Raw genomic sequence first — 20489 nt, forward strand, 5'->3', positions numbered from 1 at the left:
TATTTTAGTGGTGTTAGAGATGCAAGTTGCCATCAGTTTGCCAAAGCCACCTGTAGTTTTGAGGGAGTTTGTGACTTTTTTGCAGCATCCATGCAGTTCTTGTCTTGCCTGCAGAACTGCAACATGCCAGCTAGCCCTGACAATACATCTCATGGGTATAATCCAGAATCATCATCATCATCCCACATCACGAAAATTTCACAAATTATTAAAAAGTCAAATGCCTGTCCTTGGAAGTGGGATTTATTATAAATGATGTGCATAAATAGCTTACAGAATTAAGTAATTTGCTGACAGGACAGCCTTAAAAAATAGCACATCACTACCACTTGGGACGCTTCTGTATGAATAGATTACTCCTACTGATGAGCATCATCAAGTTAAAGATTTCCTTGGTTCTGTACCTCCTTCCCATTAAATTTCAAACTAGCTTACTAATGGACTGGAGGAGATCATGCAGGCAGAGAGGTGTGATGTCCTCATCTTGGGTCAGGCCAGATCAGGAAGTTAGGTGGAATGAGATGAATCCTTGTCTCTCTCAGAAATGTCTCATCAGTAGCTCAGATCACAGACTACTGTGTGTTTTTTTTAAAGGCAGTCATGCACATAGGCACCCAGCAAAGTGCCTGTCATCTAGTGGCTCCTTGGGACACATGCTTTAAATACATTTAAATGTATTTAAACAGACAACACTTAGGAATTCTTGATGTGGGACTTTCTATACACACCTCAGATTATCAATATGCTATTTCTGATGCTGTTCATGATTTTATCTTCTTTGACGGCTTTCATTTGGCTTAGGGAAGGGCTTGGGCTTTATCTTTAGGGACAAAGACAAGCCTCTAATAGACATATGCAAGAAATTTTGATCATGTCACTGCTCATATTAAAGATGGATTAGAAAGGATTTTTTCTCCCAGTACCTAACAAATTTGAGTTGTGGGGTTTGGTGGAGTGGTTGAGAAAGGCAGGGGTTCATCTGCACAGCAGATCAGGGAAGGATGGGACTGCCAGGAGAACTACCCTACATAAACCTAGTCAGAAGCTGATAAACAAAGCAAAGAATCCAATTTCTCATTGGAGCAAAACCTCAAGTACCTAGGCAAAGGTATAAGTTAAAAACCCTGGTCAAGTGTCTCTTGATGCCAGTACAATAAAAGCCAAATGCCTCTCCCAGCTACCTAAAACAAATACAGAAAGTGAATCTGGGGTCCCAGCAACAGGTTGGGGACCATGATTTCAGGGTGTGAGAGAAGCTTAACAGTTTGATTGGCAAAAAGTCATGGAAACAAGGGAAGAAATTCTACAAGGTAGCCCGGACCTTTATTACGCTACCTCCAACATACACCACTATACCCCTTAGATTTAAAAATAAACCTCTGGGCCTTCCTTGATCTGCCAGACGTGAGAGGCGGACAAAATGTCCGCAGCTTTGGTTTCTAGTATCTTCAATTCCTGGAGGCACTTGCTTCCAAATGCAAACACTGTTAGTGTGTCAAATTACTATCAAAGCAAAGCCAGGGAGTGTCTATAGCCTCTGCATGTATTTACTGATGCTGTCAAGGGAAGTAGATATGCAGACAAGGGAGTAGCAGTTTCCACATATGGGTTTTCTGTTGGGATTCACTGTTCACAGTTGTCACAGTTGCTACCCTAAGATGCCTGTTTCCTTACCTTAGGAGAAAGAAAGAATCCGTCTGGATTTCCAGATCTTTGACAATTCATAGGCCATGACAACTGTTAGGCAATTGCTCTATGTGTAATTGGAGATTACAGTTACTCCTCTAAGCAGTTTTACCAGTATTACAATTATTCCTTCCAGTTTATCATTTATCATTACTACTTGCTGCTTAGTTCCGAACTGTAGATGATGTCTTTAAGGTCTGTATCCTGAAGTAATTTCCAGCCTCTTAATCATCCTTAAAACTGTTTCGTTTTACTGCAACCTCCCAAGAAAAGCATGCCTGAAAGCAGCCACACTTTCTATTTTCCTTGCTTTTCCTCAGCATCACAGCTCTATCCATCTTCTGCCTGTCATTTTTTAGGGTACTCACTCCATAAAGGTGCACATGTTTGGATTTTGTAGAACTGCACCAGGTCATTGACCTGTGTCAAATGAGAATCAGAAGTTAGCATGTCACTAAAAGATAGCTGGATTACTCAGTCAGTTCTTCTGCTTGTCATGTTCCAGTTCCCATTTTTTCTGTAAAAGCTTTCCTGGAGTCTGGGGAGGTCTCCGGGTAGCTCTCTTAATCACCAGCAGCTGTCAGTAGTGAGCTGCCCTGCCACAGTCCTGCACCGATCACTCTGCATCATCATGACTTACCACAGACTCCTCAAGGCACTACAACAAATTCCTAAAAATAATAATTTAAAAATAATTAACGAACAAAAATTTCTGTTGAAATAGAATGACATGGATCTACCCACCTTTATTTGGAGATGAGCTGACTCTAAGTGGTCTAATGTGTCAGGATATGGTCGAGAAGAGACCCTGCTAAGGAGGGCACATGTAGACGTCTTCAGGGAGAGTCTGTAGGCAGCCAAAGCACAGCAGGAATCCTGGGACAACACTTCCCCTGCCCTGGGACATTGTCAGAATTAACCATCATAGGGTAACTCCCTTGGAACATTCTCTGCTCAAAGTCAGTTACAAAAATAACAATAGCAATAACAATTCTTACCTGTCCATATAAAAACTTACCTTCAAATTACTTCAAAATGTTTTAGAAGGCACATCCTTCTAGACCAGATCAAACCTTTTAACCTTGATCCATTCAGCCACCTGATATCCCAACATGATTCACATTTGCTTCCTCAGGCAGTAAAGATTTCCCCTGTGATTTCACAGCATTTCATATCACACAGAAGTCAAGACTTGTCTTTGATAATGCCAGAAAAGGGAAATCAAACTAAGGAATCTTACAAATGTTTTGGCTGGACTGAAATCTAAACTCCTGGCAGATGTGTTTCCCAAAACAAGGTATGTGGGAAATGTGCAAATTTCAGTTGTTCTAAATATTAGTCTATCAAACAAAAAGGTGCACTTGCAGATTAAGTGTCAATGTATATATTAGTATTCACCTTAGGACTGTTTTTTTAAATGGCTATTAGCCATAAGAGAAAAACAGGTTAATGAGTACTTTATGAACAGTTAAGGATCATTGGTTAATATATGGTCTCATTAAAATGGCAACATGCAGGACTACTGGTGCTTTTATAAACAACCACTGCAGTCACTGTTAGAGCATAGGGCTGTGTGTTGGCTGTTCAAGTCAGTACTAGCAAAGCTGAGATGCCTAGATTTCATTCCCCTATTCTTCAGTCCGCAAGAAAAAAACCAAAACAAATCCAAAAACCAAACCCCAACCAGCCTGAAAGAGATCTGATTTCTGCAGACCAGCCAGTCATACAGAAATTTTCTTATTAAACATTCCCTTCAGGAATAACTAGGGAATTAACAACGGAAGCAGAAGAAATGGATGATGTCTATAGGAGCAGAACAAGGAACAAAGGCTGGTAAAAGCAGTATTAGAATTTTCACGTTGTGGAAAGAAGTGAAGTTTTAGAAACATTGGGCAGGGTAAGGAGAGGTTCAGATGGCATCTCCATCTTCAAAATATTGTACCCGTCTCAAGAAAATAGTCACTACAGTATAATGCTCCAGGTCTTCTTTGACAGGTACATTACCTGTCAAAGATGATGTATTTTTCATCAAGAACTCCACACAAGACTTTTAATTATCCATTCTGCAGCACAAAAAGCGAGCATCACAGTGATCTCACACTCACTAAACTGGCAATCTGCAAGGCAGGAATCACTCTGAGTTTCAATTTTGCACAGCTCTTTACCAGATTTGCCTTATCCATTTGAGGAGAAAACAATGTGGGTGACAATGCTTGTCTACAGCCAACTTATTTTCTTGAGACCTAGCCATATACTGAAGCTGACAGTGTACTTACTTGCTGAGATGGTTTCTAAGCAGATAATGAAGGCTGATCACATAGTCAATATTCTAGAGACAAAGATCGATGAGAAAAGAAGACCAGCAGGAGTTCACCCCTTATCTTCCATTTAAAAATAGTAATTGATCTCATTAAAGTGAGTGTTATTATGAAGAAAAAACACACAACATTCATCCAGATAAGTACAGCAATTTCACAACTATAAGGCACACTGGACTATAAGGCGCACTTTTTTTTTTGCAATGAGGAGCTGTGCCACGCGCAACAAAGTAACAAATTAGTAACAGGGGCTGCCCGCAGTCCGGGGCGGCTCAGGGCTGCCGTGGTGTGGCTGCAGCTTGCACTTCCGAGTTGGCTCGGGGTGGCCATCGGCTCCCTCTCTCCCTCCCACGCGCCACTCCTGCTGGGCCGGGGCCGGGCAGCTCCCGGCCCCACCTCGCTGTTTCTGCCAGGCTGGGGCCACTGGCTCCCTGCCTCCCTGCCCCGCTCCTGCCGGGCTGTGGCCGCTGGCTCCCAGCCCCCCCTTGCCGCTCCTGCTGGGCCGGGGCCAGTGGCTCCCAGACCCCCCTTGCCGTTCCTGCCGGGCCGGGGCTGGCGGCTCCCTGCCCCTCCGCGTGGCTCCTGCCGGGCCAGGGCCACCCGTTCCCGTCCCCCTCATGGCTCGGCGCTCCCGCAGCGCCACCCCCCCTCATGGCTCCCACTTCCGGAGTGGCAAATGTCGCAACTTTGTATTTTATATAAGGCACACCAGACTATAAGGCGCACTTCCAGGTTCGGGCCAAAATTTTAGTCAAAAGGGTGCGCCTTATAGTTGTGAAATTACTCGTGTTGTTCTGAGCAAACTCAGGTCATAAAGCTCTTTGGTATATGCCTATTAACATTTTAGTGACTGTACTGAGGGGCAAAAGAATATCTTTCATTATCTTAACTGTTACTGCATGAGGAGGATACTACCCCATAACACACTACTATTGTGCTACAGCAATAATATCCTGCCACAGGCACGGGACTTTATTTTAAATCAACCTCACTTAACCAGTGGGAGGCAAAAGACAGGAGAACTTACAGAAAACATGAAAATTTTAACTTACAGAAAAAAGAAGAACTTGGACTGCAAGTGCATGGCAGATTTGAGTTAAGCGATTTTAACAGCTTTGCTTGTTAAAGAAATAATGAGGAAAAAAGATCTGTTTCAGTTCAAGCAGCTCCTGAGGAAAACATACTTAAATGCCAGTTTCTGTAACAGAAACACCCTGTATCTCCTCAGCCCTGTCACTGGTACAGTAATTTCACCATTATAAGCCACACCATTTTGACTAAAATTTTGATCCCACCCCAGAAATGCGGCTTACACTCAGGAGTGGCTAACATATGAAAACATTTCTGATATTTCCAAACCAGGAAGTGGAAGCCGAGGTGTCAAGCTGAGCACCTGCCAGTAAAACCTGGGATTGCGCGATTGTTACAAATTGGTTACTCTGTTGCGCCACGGGTGGAGGCGGGTTCTGTGCCAGCAGCGCAGGGTGGGGAGGCGGGGGGCTCCCTGCCACCGGCTCCACGGCCTGGGGGAGACACAGGGGCTCTGTGCTGCCGGCCCTGCGGCCCGGGGGAGAGGTGGGGGAGAATCCGTGCCCATCTCCCACCGGCATCGCGGGAACAGGCGGAGGGGCTCCATCCCCACCGGCCGCTGCCGCAGGAGTGGGCGGGGGGGCTCTGTCCCCGCCTGCCACTGCCACAGGGCAGCACCGGGCCGGGGCGAGTGAGCCCGGTGGCAGCGGCGGCTGGCCCCGAGCAGCCCCATCGAGCAGCAGCGCCGAGCTGGCTCACTCGGCCCCATCAGCAGCCCCCAGCGGGCCAAGCCCGCATGGCACCGAGCCGAGCCAGTAAACCCCGCACTCCCACGATTCTGTTACTAACCGGCAACTTTGTTGCACACGGGTCCTCGCTGCGAATGACAGAGCGGCTTACATATGGACAAAGAGCTAAAGGTTGCCGACACCCAGAGATGCGGCTTATAATCAGGTGCGGCTTGTAGTTGTGAAATTACTGTACTTTCTTTTACAGCTGTTTGATGTGACATGGCTTTGAGCACAAATCTGCCATTTACGTGTTCTCATTTCTAGCAAGATTTTTTACTGATCTGCCATCCATTCGTACAGATATTTAAAAAATAGCTATACAAAACTTTCCTATTAAAAAACCCAGCTCCTTAAAGATTAAATGTTTGAAAATGTAGTATTTTATTTGAAATAAAGTACAAGATACATATGAACAGAGACAGATAACAAGTAGAATGTTCTATTAGGGAACTGACAAGCAAATTAAAGGCAGAGAATTACAAGCAGAAGACTGGAGAGAAGTAAGCTGTTTTCTAGTAAGGTTACATTAAGAAAGGATATGAAAACATCTAAAATAACTTATTTCCCAAAAAAGTTGCTCCACTAACTTTCCTATGCATATTTAGATTATCATCTCAATATTAAGAATACTAGCAAAGTCAGAATCTGTCTTCTGATGTTCAAATTTGCTTTAAATCAATTCAAGTGAAAAAGCACATCTTTATTTGAAAGGATCAAGCACTTTGGCTATAAAACATATTTATGTCATTATCTAATGAACACCCTCTAGAAAAATGCTAGTGACCACACTTTGCTATGACATGCCCAATGTGAAGTAACATTACAGAATCAGCACTTCTCTTTTGTTCCTCCTAATCTTTCCCCGATGCAATTTTTACATATAATGCCACTTCATAACTACATTAACTACACAGAAGTAACTGGAGTTTCCACCTTGAAGACATCAAAAACTCTAATGCATATATTTTTGGCCTTTTTTCCCCCTTTTTTTAACAAAAATATACTTTTTTGTAGGGAATGTTCTCAGTTCTTCAACAAGGTCCTGTTTGCTGTTTCTCAAGGAATGTAAATGGTTAACCATTAAAAACAAGACTGCAGAAACTAATACCTATAAATCGTAGGTTTACAAGGAAGTAAGGTTAGAGTTTCAGCATGAAAATAATAATAATAATAATAATAATAATAATAATAATAATATTTTAAACACTAGAAGCAAAGAATACACCATTCAAAATGAACATTATTGAAAAGTAACACCAATCTACATTTTCTTTCCATGACAACGTCTGATAGATCAGATGCTTTTTGCTATTTCAGTCCTCTGACTCATATCTGAGAATTAAAAAAGAACAAATAGAAAAATAATTAAAACAGGCTAGAAAATACCCCAAAGAAATTTTGTGTCTAAAGAAAATATTAAAACAAAGCAATAAATTACACTCAAGAGTGACACATTTCTGTAAAGGTTTACTGTATGACTTAAGTCAGACAAATGCATGTACTTTTAGACTATTTTCTCCTTTTAAAACTGGCTAGTTTACCAAATAGTAGAATGAAGGAATGACCTACCCACAAATCCAAATAATTACCAACACATCTCCCATGTGTCTCTCGGTGCGTAGCACCTGAGGCTTATCTACCACAGCCAAGAATATCCTGTATCCTCTCCATACCAAATTCTCTCATTACTTGCTACATGGCAGCTGCTGTTGCACACACTAGCTCCAACCATACGAAATAAGCATTCAAAGGACTGGTTTGTCAAAAATCAGGGCATAGCCTATTAGAAGTTCTTATTAAGGAAAAATGTACAGACTGTTTTAGAGACAAAATGGGAGCAGAGCATGGATCCATGTCTTGTGTTGCAATCTATCCAGAACAAGGATCTTGTTGGGACAGACAGGGCAGCACCACTTACTTGGAAAGTCTTCTACGCAAATCCTTTATCTGTTCATTCTTCTTGGTGAGAATCTCTTTCATGTTGCGATAGGCAGCTGTTTGCTGAAATTTCTTCTCCAATTCCTACATAATAACATCAACATATTATTTACATATTATGAAGACTAGACAAAATTTAAAAAAACCCAAAACTACTTGCTTTTCCTCTTCAAGTTTGACAATATTAGTTTTCCGTAACTTACTCAAATTTAGATAAAGTCAGTTGGTAGATTGAAATGAGATTACTGGGGCAGCCATAGAACCAGGAACTTCATTTTCTAAGAAAATGAGGCTAAAAGTCTTCAGAAGACTGGGAATATGCTTTTCATTTAAAAATTTATATCCAGACCAACAGTCAATTTTTAAATTTTCATCTCGTCATAACCATGCAGTTAATTGTGGGTTTGCTATTTTATGCATAATGTGCTTTTCCACTGAAATAAAAAAATACAAGGGCAAAAGTGTGGACTGGTAAACTCTGCATCCTGTGGCTTGTGCTTATTAAATTACTAATCAGTTAAAATATGAGTAAGGAATTCATCTTCACATTACAATAAAATGCTAACCTTTTCAGCTGTGGATAGTTGATCCTGAACCTTCAGTAAGTCATGTTTTGTTGTCACCAAGTCTTCTTCCAAGAATTTTTGGTTTGCAGTAGTGTCGTTTAAAGTCTTCTCAAACTGGGATTTCAAAGCTGCCACTTTATTCTCCAGTTCAGTGATATCCTGGTTTGCATTATTCTTCAATAGAAGAAATATTTAAAATATGTCAAATTCAAGTGAAGAAATTACTAAAAATTTAAGCGCAAAATTCTACACAAAGTAAGTATGTCTTCATTTTTAATAATGCTGCACAAATTACTCCTGTAAAACCTAAATGAGAAGTGCTTCAAGTGAAAAAAAAGAGCAAGGACTGATTTATAACTTTAAAAATTGTTAATAAATGCTTTTTAAAGATGGTTGGAATGTCTTCTCAGCTAAGATGAGATTTAAAGTTTTTGTACTTCACCACTTTAAGAATTAGTTAGAGCCAGAGGATGAATCATATTACATGAAGTTATTTGCCATACAGAAACAGTAAGATCTGAATGTCTATGCCAAAATGTATTTCTGAAACATTTCCAAAGCTGTTCATGTAGTACGGGTAGGAAAGGTTGCAGGTGTTAAGGCTCACACTCTCAGACAGGTACCAACACTGTGCCATTCCCAGCTGTCTTAAACAAAGAGGCTCCAAGTTGTGAAGCAACTTTACAGTTTCCTTATGAGAAGGATCAACTCAAACTTATTTGAACATCAGTTCTGGGTCATAAAACATAATAATCATGTAACTGTTCTACTGATTTTCATTTAAATAAAACCAAAAAACCAAACACAAACCATTCTCAGGATTTAAAGCTCAATTTCAAACTCAAAAGTGTAATGACTCAGGATGGGGCTGAACCAGAAGCACCTTAAAACAACAAAATCTAAAACCTAGGAAATCCCTGTTCATTTTTCTATCTGGAACTTAAGACTCGAGAATAGGAAACCACTTGATAGTAGTACCTGTATAGAAGAAAAGCTCATTTTGAATTCTGAGACAGAGTCCAAGGTTGCAGTGTTGAAAAGCACTACACACATTTTGTATGCTTTAGTTGTTATTTTCTAACCAAGACATAAGTCAATTATACAAAAATTCTAAATCCTCAAATTAAACTGATGCAATAGAGCAGTTACTCCCGGGAGTTATTCCCAGTTACTGTGACTCACACTTTCTGTATGAAGCCATCTATTAATTTTTAAAAAATCAATCTGATGAGTTGATCCTTAAGAACCAATTGGGGTTTGGCAGTCATTTATTTGTTCAAAGAGTTTGAAATCTACTGCTTTATGAGCAACTGGGAGAAAGGGACAGATTACAGAGTGCAAATTAGGACATGAAAGCTGAAGATACTCAGCAGCCCTGACAGTGAGGTCAATTCATATTTAACCAGAAAAGCAGAATGAGATTCAATTCCAATCTTTTAACACTATGAACAGTATTATCCAGGCTTTAATACACCCCTTCTGTATTTTGAAACATTAATAATTTAAAGATTAACAAAACAGAGAAAGAAAATATTTGCCATGACTGATTAAGCAAGTTCCCTATTAAAAATATTATTGAATATAATTTTGGAAGTCACTAAAAATATTATTGAATATAATTTTGGAAGTTACTAAGTAAACTTTTAACATATTAAGAAAACCAAGTACATACCATAAACCAAGTAGAAAGCAAAATAAAAAGAAATCAGGATTAAAATATGAAAATTAAAATAGAAATGTTTTATTATCTTGCACCTTACTTCCTAATCTTACTTCCTAATCTGCAAATACTGCAGGAATTTGAAAGTCAATTACTTAAAATAATTAAAGTGTTCTAGTTTTATTGCAAGGCTGAACGGAAACATTTTAAATTTAAGATACAACTACGTATGAACAAACTTTGGAAAATTCTAATTATTGACAAATAAAGGTAGAAACTTAGAAAAACGCTAAGGTGGCCTGAACAGATTTATTAGTGTTAACATGACTTGCAGCTTCTTACATTTTTTGCCAGCAGCAACTCACCATGTTGGGAGTCCTCATTTACAAAACAGATTAAGAACATCAAGTAATAAAAATAAACGGTGAAACATTTTTAACAGTATGCTGATATAGGGAGAACCACAAAAAATCAAAGAAGCAGCAAGTCTGGTTTGTTCATGTCAATATCAAGTGACAAACGTGCAAAAGAATTAGTGTTTCATTGTTGCTCTAAAAACCAAGTTAGGTATCATTCTCTCATGAAGAAACAGACATAGATTTGTGTCTGTTAACACAGTCCTGGGAATATTAATTCTGAAATACTATTTCCTGATTGTTCCTGAATACATGCCATAACATCAGCTAATGTTATGGATTACCTGCTCACTGACAGACCAGTGGGAACAGCGTCAGCAGGAACAACACTAACTCAAACTCTTGCATTTGCCAGAAAAGAAACACACCATACAGACCAAGATTTTGGATGTACTGGCAACAGTTGCGTTAAATGGGAAGGAGGTATATACAGTAATTTCACAATTATAAGGCACACCATTTTGACTAAAATTTTGCTCCCACCCCGCAAATGCAGCTTACAGTCAGGAGGGACTAATACGTGAAAAATTTTCTGAAATTTCCAAACCAGGAAGTGGAAGCTGAGGCGCCGAGCCGAGCACCTGCCAGTAAAACCTGGGATTGCGCAATTGTTACAAATTGGTTACTCTTGTTGCGCAGCGGGTAGAGGCAAGCTCCGTGCTGGCAGCACGGGATGGGGGGGGCAGGTGGGGGGCTCCCTCCTTCAGGCAGTGCAGCCTTGGGGAGAGGCGGGAGGTTCTGTGCTGCCATCCCTGCGGCTCGGAGGGGAGGTGGGGGCTGGCCCCGGGGGGGAGGCTGGGGGGCTCCCGCCCCCGGCCTGCCACCGCCGTCACAGGCAGGGTCCATCCGCGCCTGCCACCACCACTGCGGGAGCGGGGGGGCTCCTTCCCCTCCTGCCGCCACCGCCGCGGGTGCCGGCGGGCTCCGTCCCTGCCTGCCACCATGGGGCAGCACCGGGCCGGAGCGAGCGAGCCCAGTGGCAGCAGCAGCCGGCCCTGAGCGGCCCCGCCGAGCGGCAGCGCCAAGCTGGGCCACCTGGCCCTGTCGGCAGCCCCAAGCGGGCCAAGCCCGCATGGCCCGAGCCAAGCCAGTAAATCCTGTGATCCTGCAATTCTGTTACTAATTGGCAACTTTGTTGCATGTGGGTCCTCGCTGTAAACAACAGAGCAGCTTATAATCAGGTGCGGCTTATGTATGGACAAAGAACAAAATGCTGCTGACACCCGGAGATGCGGCTTATAGTCAGTGCAGCTTGTAATTGTGAAATTACTGTAATTATATTTACCTTCTGATCTCCTTGGATCATCTGTAAATCCCTCAGTGACTTCTCCAGCTTGGACTTCTCATCTAGGGCAGCTGTAGCCTGTAATACATTGAAAATGTAAAACCTCAGAAACACATTTTACCTGAAAACATAAGAATAACAGCCATGGGATTCTTATTTAAATATTTTAAAATAAATAACCAACATTAAGTGTCCAAGATTACAGGGAATTTACCTGTGTTTCTATGGTCCTGAGTCTGGTCTTCAATTTTTCATTTTCTTCTTGGAGATGAGCAACTGTCTTTGGGTTAAAGAACAAGAAAATGTTTGTGAACACCCTCATGCCATTTTGCATTTTGCAAATATTTCAGAGAACAAAATACACTTTATAACTTAGGAAAGCCAAAGAAAGCCTAAATGCTTTAAAAATGGCCTTCATATGAACTCAAGAATTCATTATTTTGGTTTTTTGCCTCACTGAGAAAGCAATTTAAGTCTCCAATTCTACTGTAACATATAGGGTTCATTTAAACCATAATTTACTGAATTGAGATTATTGAGAATGGTGTCTTGTTAGTATCCAGATTTATGATTAAAAATTGCACGTTCAGGGATGCAAATCTCATTGTTGCTCATAATTCATATTTTCAATCAACAGGGAAGTAAGAATTTATCCACTGTTCCTTTTCAAAAGGGATGAATACCAGGTTACTGCATATTCTGTTCTGTGTCACAGGAAATACCCGTGTTTTATCAATCAGAGTCAATTCACCACATGAACTTTGAATGATTTGGGTAAAAAAAAAAAACAATAAATATAGATCCTCAAGAAAAACTGCTATGATTGTGAAATTATTTTTGAAAGAGAACTACATTAACCTATAAGCAAAATACAAGTCTGAATTACTGAATGCTTTAATTATTGTAGTGAATAACAGCAATTTGAGACAGACATTGGACTCAACACATAATTTTGGGAATGCAGGACAGAAGACAGAAAATAAAACTTTGTAACAAGTGTGACATTTTAGAAAAGTTCAGTTGAATGAAATTAGTACAATACCTAATAAAAACTATTGATAATATTAAGTACTACAAAATGTTTTGTAACTCTGAAAATGTTTAGCAAGTGAGAAATCAGATGTTTTCAAAGCCAGTAAATTCCAAATTCTTTACGTGCCTAATTCTTCAGGAGCAATTTAACCAACTTACAAAACAAAAAAGAATGGATTTAATAAGATTGACTTTGAGTGATACAGAAAATGTTCAGTAACCTAGTAATTTCAGCCAGCTACACATTTTAATTTATTTCTTCGTTGAAGCACCAGATAACTGCATATAATTAATTTACCATTTTAATCCATTAAATGGAAAAATAAATTACTACAAAGACCAAAATGTTCTGGCAAAAGAAGAGACAATATTGAGATATATGTTAGAGACCATAACCACACAGTAAATTTCTTATGCTTTACAATATTGAATAATTTACTAGTATTTTACTTCTGGGATATGTTACCATGATGTCTGTATAGTAACAGATGCATTATACAAATATTACTGTACAGTTATTTAGTTCACTTGCATAAGCAGAATGATCATTGACCACAACTGCACGAACAGTCAAGTTCTTACCTTGTTTAGCAGCTCTGACCCACCTTCATTTAGTGGAGCAAGTTTTGGTTTAATGGGATCTGCAGTGGACTAAAGAAATAATAAAGGTGAAAAAATTAATTTATACAGATTTCTAGGAAAAAGAAAAGTACTCTTTTAGCCTGTAAAATAACTACTGATAGTCAATTCAGCTTTCTTTTGCAAAGAAAATGTGCAACCTTTTATTTCAAGTCCATTCTTTGAAATGAAAAATCATTTTTGTCTCCTTCCTTGTCTCCTAAGTTAAGAATTTCACTTTGAGCTTAAGTTAAACAAAGATACTGCATAGAGACATAAAATATTGCAAACATGGTTCTAGAGAAGACTGACAATCCTGCAGCAACCAAAAGACAAAGAGCAAGGTTTGCTACAAACCAAATAAGGTGCAATCATATTCATGCTCTCAAGCTAGTGTAATATCTGCACTGTGCGATCTTCTCAGCTCTTGAGTTTATGTTGGGACAAGCGAATGTCCCCAGGAGCCAGGGGAAGGTAACTCAGAAGCAAATGCTGCAACACGTCCCTGGTCTGGCTGACCTTGAGGTGTGTGAGGCACACTCCAGAAGTGCAGAACAGGCAATCTGGAAACAGTCAAGGCAATTCAGAGGCAGCCTTCGTGTCAAAATGCAAAATGTGACTTTTTGGACAGTTCAGAAGACTGTTTTGTAAAAAAAGGATGGGGTTTTGGTTTTCTCTTATGCACAAAAGAGTCAATACTAAGATTTTAAACATCTGTCATGACTCTACATGATATTTGATTATGATTTGATTAAAATAAAATCCTACCTTCTTGTTTGAAGATGTATATTCTGACTTCTCAAACTCAGCAACCTGGTCCAATAATTCTCTTGAAAAAAAAAAAATATTTATTTATCAAATTAAAATACAAGGAGGCATTTCTTTACTAAGAGCTACACCATGAAACACATTTTGAAACACATGAAACAGGTTGGTGCTATGCTTTTTCTTGCATGTAAAATTCTTGTTAGAAGTACAGGATGAAGCCCTACTCAAATATCACAAATGCAACAGATCATGTCATGTAATGGCATGACACCCGCCTTACAATAGATTTAGTATCCTTAATTAAAATATAATCTAACTAGACAACAAAAGCTTTTTAATTTAATTCAGTCACCTGTCCTTAAATAATTAATTCAAGTAAGAATATTACTAATAAAAAACCTTGTTCATAAGTTTGAAATCACTTTGTATCTTGCTATTTTATAGATGGAAACATTGAAGCTAGCCTATCATTTATACAATAGTAAAGTAATAGGTTTCTATGGTTAGGAAAAGAATGTAAATAGTCAACATTTTGAAATTTTTTTATTGTTGCAAGTATAGTCCAATAGCTGTTACCGATTCTCCAAGTCAGAGACGTCTGTCTGTAACTTCAGGTACCATTTCTCAGCCTGTGAAAAGAGCTGCCGGAGAAGTAAAACGTTGGTATAAGTTGTATTTATGAGCTCTGACTCCACTTCACTGTGTACAACACTCTGCAGTCCATCCAACATGTCTATCACCTCGTCAACTGTGAAGGTCTCTTCAACAAGTCTAAACAGAGAGGTCAAGATGAATCAGGTATGACAAAGGTAACAATTCTGCCTTGTTATGAGATCTCACTACACAGGTACCACTCATACAATGTAATATTTTCTAAAAACATCCACTGTCAGTCGTTATTAGGTGACCACAGTATTACTAATCAGTTTTCTTATTTGAATTTTCTCTTTAAATCATTAAAACCACAAATATTAATTCAGCTACAGCCTTGCATTGAATTTACATATCAGAAGCAAGATATGAAGCAATGTGATGCTGTCAATACCTATGGTAATTCCTAAGAGTTTAACCAACTTGGGTTTAAGAGCATTTGACTTCTAACTTCTGGAAAACAAAAGAAACATACAAACCTAAATGGAAAAAAGTCACCCCATAAAGTATTCAAACCTGCCACTCTTGCTAGCATATTTTGCTTTACTCTTGCTCAGAACCACCCCACACAGCACCTGCTGTCCTTGAGGTCCTGAAAACAAGAATCCACTGTTTTGAGACACATGCCACGCTTGAAACGAGCAAAGCGCATGTAGCTGACCACTTCCTTCTGGTGGTGCTCATTAACACCCAGCTCTGCCTGTGGAGGAGGATACAAGCACAAAGACAAACATAAGGAAAAATGAGCATAACTGTGAATACTTGCCTTCTAACCAGCTTCTGTGATTGCTTTCACAGGGTTAGCATGCCAACTATCATGGTGAAAAACAATCATATTTTCATAGGTCTAATCCCTATACACCTCTCATAAGCAGGTGAGAAAGCTCCAATACTTGGAAGCAAGGGCTCAAGTGACCTCAAAAGTCATACAAAATCAGAAAGACAGAGACAATCAGAGGATCTGTAGAGGAGAGGAAGCTCTTAGATAAATATATCTTGGTATTACATTACACACGCATAATATAGCTGAATGATGTATCTTCCATAGATATACTAACAAAAAACCCTGGAGGAAAAGTATGCCGTTTGTTACTTTTTATGTAAATTCTTGAGACGTGTCACAGAATCATAGAATCACAGAATGTTTGTGTTGGAAGGGATCATAAACATTATCTAGTTCCAATCTAGTTCCAACTCCCTGCCATGGGTAAGGACACCTCCCACTTGACCAGGTTATTCAGAGCTCCATCCAACCTAGCTTTGAACACTGGCAGGGATGGGGCATCCATCATTTCCCTGGGCAATCTGTTGCTGTGCCTCACCATCCTCACAATAAAGATATTTTTTCTGTATATCTAATCAAAACCTACTCTCTTTCAATTAGTGCCCATTACTCCTTGTCCTATCACTGCAGTTCCTGACGAAGAGTCCCTCTCTGGCTTCCTTGTAGGCCTCCTCCAGATACTGGAAGGTTGCTATGAGGTCTCTCCACAATCTTCTCTTCTCCAGGCTAAACACTCCCAACTTGTCTGTTTTCATAGGGAAAGTGCTCCAGTGCTCTAGTCAGCTTCATGTCCTTCCTCTGGACTTGCTCCAACACTTCCACATCCTTCCTATGCTGGAAACACCAGAACTGTATGCAGCATTCCAGATGGGGTCTCATGAGAGCATAAGGGGGAATCACTTCCCTTGACCTGCTGGCCATGCTGTTTTTGATGAAGAAGGAGATCGTAAGTGATAATCTGAATTTGTTTCTCAACAGCCTATTGCCCAGAAACAAATACTGCAAGGACAAATTAAGAAGGAAGCAATTTTAGGCCTGGCTAAGTAGCCCTTTTATGCATGCCTCTATTTCAAAGATTATTGGCACGGGCAATTGCTCATGCAGGTAGCAAGAGTGACAAGGAGGTACAACAGGGCAGGAGTAGGAGTTTATCACCACACTCCCCGGAGAGCTGATGCAAAGGCAGGTCCATTTAATTTACCCCGATGTATTTTGTTAGCATGGCTGATGATGTTAGCATGGTTGGGAAGAGACAGCAATGTAGAAACTCAGACAAAACAGTTCATCTGATCACCTTGTCTTTAGGGAAGCTCCAGTGACAATGCAATCCTGGGATACCTGGATGAACAATCAATACACTGGAAAATAAATGCAGGCGAGGAAGCAGCACCAGCACTAAATAAAACCAGCTCTTAATGATGTGGCTGCAAGCCCGATGTTGCCCACCAAGTCCCATATACGGCAGATGAGGGATCATATGAAAAGCTAAATTAAAGTCTTCTTTGCTGCTGCTGGAGGGGTTTTTTTAGTTGAAAAGCTTCTATTCATTACAGACAGAAAGGAAATTATACTAGTAAATAAACACATAAACACAGGTCACTCGTGATTTCCGAGTCAGCCACGCTGATTCGTAGATAAGCCACCGGGCCACTGGATCCCGCAAAAATCCCAAGCCCTGGAAGTCTCCGCAGGGATGGCAGGGACGTCCAGGAGGGCAGGTGGCGGCCGCAGCTGCCCCGAGCGGCTCCCGCATGACGACAGACCCCTGCCCCACCTGCGGGCCGGCCGCCCGACGCGCAGTGCCTCCATGCCGGGATGAAGCGGGAATGCCGGGCGGCGGACCCCTCCCCGCTACTCACCATGGCGGCCGCTCCGCCGGCGCTAGGAAGCCTGCGGGCTCAGCGTTGCCATGGAGACCGAAGCCTCGCGAGCTCCCGCGGCGCGCTTCGATTGGCGGCGGTGCGCGCACGTGACCCGCGTGTGGCGGAACCAGATAAAAAAGACGCTTTCTATTTTTAAGGATTTTTTTACCTTTGTATTTCCTACGTGCTCAGGTGCAATTTGGAAAACTCTGCTGTATAGTAGTGAGCTGCTGAAGCGGTAGAGGCAGTTAGGCGCGATGGGAAATATCCCACGTTTATTTACACCACCTAAATTTTTTTTCCAAAGGCTTTTTCACTAAACACGGATTTTTGCAAAGCATTAGCACGTCAGCAGGACAACTCAAAACCACAGAATGGTTTGGGTTGACAGGGACCTTAAAGATCATCTAATTGCCCCCCCTGGCATGGGCAGGGACACCTTTCACTAGACCAAGTTACTCAAAGCCCCATCCAAGCCGGGTTGAACACTCCCAGGATTGGGGTATCCACAGCTTCTCTGTGCAACCTGTTCCAGTGCCTCATCACCCTCACAGTGAAGAATATTTTCCTAATAACTAATCTAAATCTACTTTCTTTCAGTCTGAACTGGTTCTCCCTTGTCCAGTCATTACAAGAATATGTAGGCACCCTTTAGGTACTGGAAGGCCATAATTAGGACACCCCAAAGCCTTCTCCAGGCTGAGTAACCCCAATTCTCTCAGCCTTTCCTCATAGGAGAGGTGCTCCATCCCTCTAATCATCTTGATGGCCCTTCTCTGAACTCACTCCAACAGGTCCATGTCTTTCCTGTGCTGGACACTGCAGAGCTGGCTGCAGTACTCCAGATAGGGTAACTGTCACCACAATCTTTCACCTGGGTCACCCAAAAACTTTATAAAATGCATAAGAATAGCCTGGCATCCATCAGCTGAGTGTATGGAAAAAGTCTAACCCATTGCAGGTGGCCCAGCTGTATTGAACCCTGATTGCACCTAAGGAGAGGATGAAAGTAATGTTGACAGAGCTTGGGATTTTCCAGTGTAAGTAAAGACAGTAAAAGTAAGTAAACACTATAAGTACGGATTTTGTCCATTAATTTGTCCTCAAGGCCTGCAGAAGGAGACCAGATCTGTCACAGAAGAGATGCAATATTAGTGAACCAGACAGAAGAAATGTTGATCATTGAATCTGTCCCATTACAAACGGGAAGAAGGGATGTAATGGCCTTCTCCCATGACACCAGTGGACACTTCAACAGTCCGTATCACCTTCTATATCTAGACAAGCTGTGAAAGCAGAGCACCGGAATGACACAGCTAAATGGCTAACAGACCAGGAAGCAGCAAGCTGGGAAAAGGTTGTTTCCAACACACACAGGCAGAAGGCCTGCTGCACTTGGGCAGCTGTTCCATCCAGGCATTTTCCAGAGCAGAGTAGCCCCAAAGAAAAGGTGCCCTTCTTCCACAGTTTGTAAGGGAAAAATGGGATCCATTGCAATTTCCATTCCTCAACATTATATTTGTCTTTCTGACTACAGCCCGCATTTCCATTAACTAATGGCCCTAAAAGCAGCAGTGACCAGTTTAGGGCTAATGGGTGATTTTGAGTAGGCAGCTGTATTGGTGGCAAATCTAACCTAATTTCTGTTTACTTAGACACAACCAGGAACAAGTGACAAAATTCCATCAAAATCATCTGGATCAACTTTTGAGACAGATAAAGCCTGACTCCTTCCAAATCTGTTTCAGTAAACACGAGTCACAGGTGGAGTCTACCTTCAAGGCAGGAGACTCAGGACATGTTTACAGCAGGCCCTGGGGTATGCCCTCAGGGAAAGGCATCCAGGTCTGTCCTCGGAAGTGAAAACAACATCAATGTGGCAATCACGAGAGTGCAGAAAGACAGACCGTATGCACAAAGGTTGTTCCTGAGCATAAGCAGCTCTACAGCCTAAAAGATCTGGCAGGAGCTGTGCTATGACTTATGAGCTTGCATCTCTCTGCCCTCTGCTCCACCACATGATACATGCAGGCAGCATCACTTCTTCAGGTTCCTCAGCAAGCTGTGCAGAAAAAGATGTTACAAACACACATTGCCACCAGTGATGTTGACAAACAACTTTTTTTGGGATTTTGTACAGCCTGTTAAAGTACTCATGGCATCAGAAACAGTGTTGGCACTTGCTTGGGCACATGTTCAACCATGGGTTTCTCTAATTCCTCTTCTTCGATAATTCCTAGTTACAGAGCTTGGAATGACTGTGCATGAATGGAATGATTGAATGTTCAAGAAGGCTTGAGCTGCAGTAGCAGCCTCAGCTTCTGCTGATCTGGGTTCATCTTTGCTCCATACTGCAAAGATCCCTGCACCTGGAAGTGCTTACCTTGTGTGCTTCTGCACACTTGTTAGCCGAAAGAACCCCAGTGAAACGAAGTACAAAAGAACAGAAGTGCATGTTTTCAAGTACTAGCCACAAAGAGAGCAACCCCTGAATGGCCAAGGTGTAACAAGAGAAGAGTGCAAAACACTGAACAGATCCCTTTCACTGATACTTTTGCCCCTATGCTTCTGCCAGTGCAGGGACCAAGGGCAAATAAGATGCTGGGAAAAGATGAAACAATAACAGGTGCCAAAAAGCTGGCACACAGGATCAGACTAAAAAGTATTTTGTTTCATTTTCTGGCTGTGGCAATAATCAGGAGTAAGAAAAGAAACAGAATGAGGTATATGTGTATCCTGTATGGTTTTAGCCTTCACTTCCATTTACCCTCCCCACTGAGTTGACTGGCAAACTCTGAGCTGCCAGCCAAATCCAAACTGTAATGGTTGATCATCATTCTGGAATCTGTCTGCTTTCAATTTCTCTAGCCCATTTTCAAAGATATTTGTTGTCTGTCTTGACAACCACTGTGGGAATGTACCATATGCTCATTATTTCTTTTTGTTTCAGCCTTCAATCTGTTCCTGTCAGTGTTGTCTGGCTTTAGTTGTCTCTTGTATGTAGTGCTATGACAGTCTTGAAAAGAAAAAAAAGAGATAACAGACCATATCACATCTGCAGTGTGCATTAGGTTGTGATAAGGAT

General features: G+C 41.1%; 1 protein-coding gene across 3 annotated transcripts; it reads right to left on the minus strand.

Annotated features, from left to right (window-relative positions):
* Positions 1-6186: 6186 nt before the first annotated feature.
* On the minus strand, positions 6187-17492 carry LZTFL1 (leucine zipper transcription factor like 1). 3 transcript variants are annotated; one of them, XM_033075211.1, is made up of 10 exons: positions 17402-17492; positions 15334-15458; positions 14684-14878; positions 14108-14168; positions 13304-13372; positions 11904-11969; positions 11690-11767; positions 8329-8502; positions 7743-7846; positions 6187-7156 (listed from the first exon to the last, which is right to left on the minus strand). In XM_033075211.1, the coding sequence occupies exons 1-10, from the start codon at positions 17402-17404 to the stop codon at positions 7138-7140; spliced, it is 894 nt and encodes a 297-aa protein (XP_032931102.1). In that variant the 5' UTR covers positions 17405-17492; the 3' UTR covers positions 6187-7137. The 3 variants fall into 3 exon arrangements, with proteins under 3 accessions (XP_032931102.1, XP_032931094.1, XP_032931111.1); XM_033075203.2 differs by lacking the exon at positions 17402-17492 and adding an exon at positions 16837-17362; XM_033075220.2 differs by lacking the exon at positions 17402-17492 and adding an exon at positions 16129-16825.
* Between the last annotated feature and the right edge of the window lie 2997 nt (positions 17493-20489).

Source organism: Catharus ustulatus, chromosome 1 (assembly GCF_009819885.2).
Source record: "Catharus ustulatus isolate bCatUst1 chromosome 1, bCatUst1.pri.v2, whole genome shotgun sequence".
Classification (NCBI taxonomy): Eukaryota; Metazoa; Chordata; class Aves; order Passeriformes; family Turdidae; genus Catharus; species Catharus ustulatus.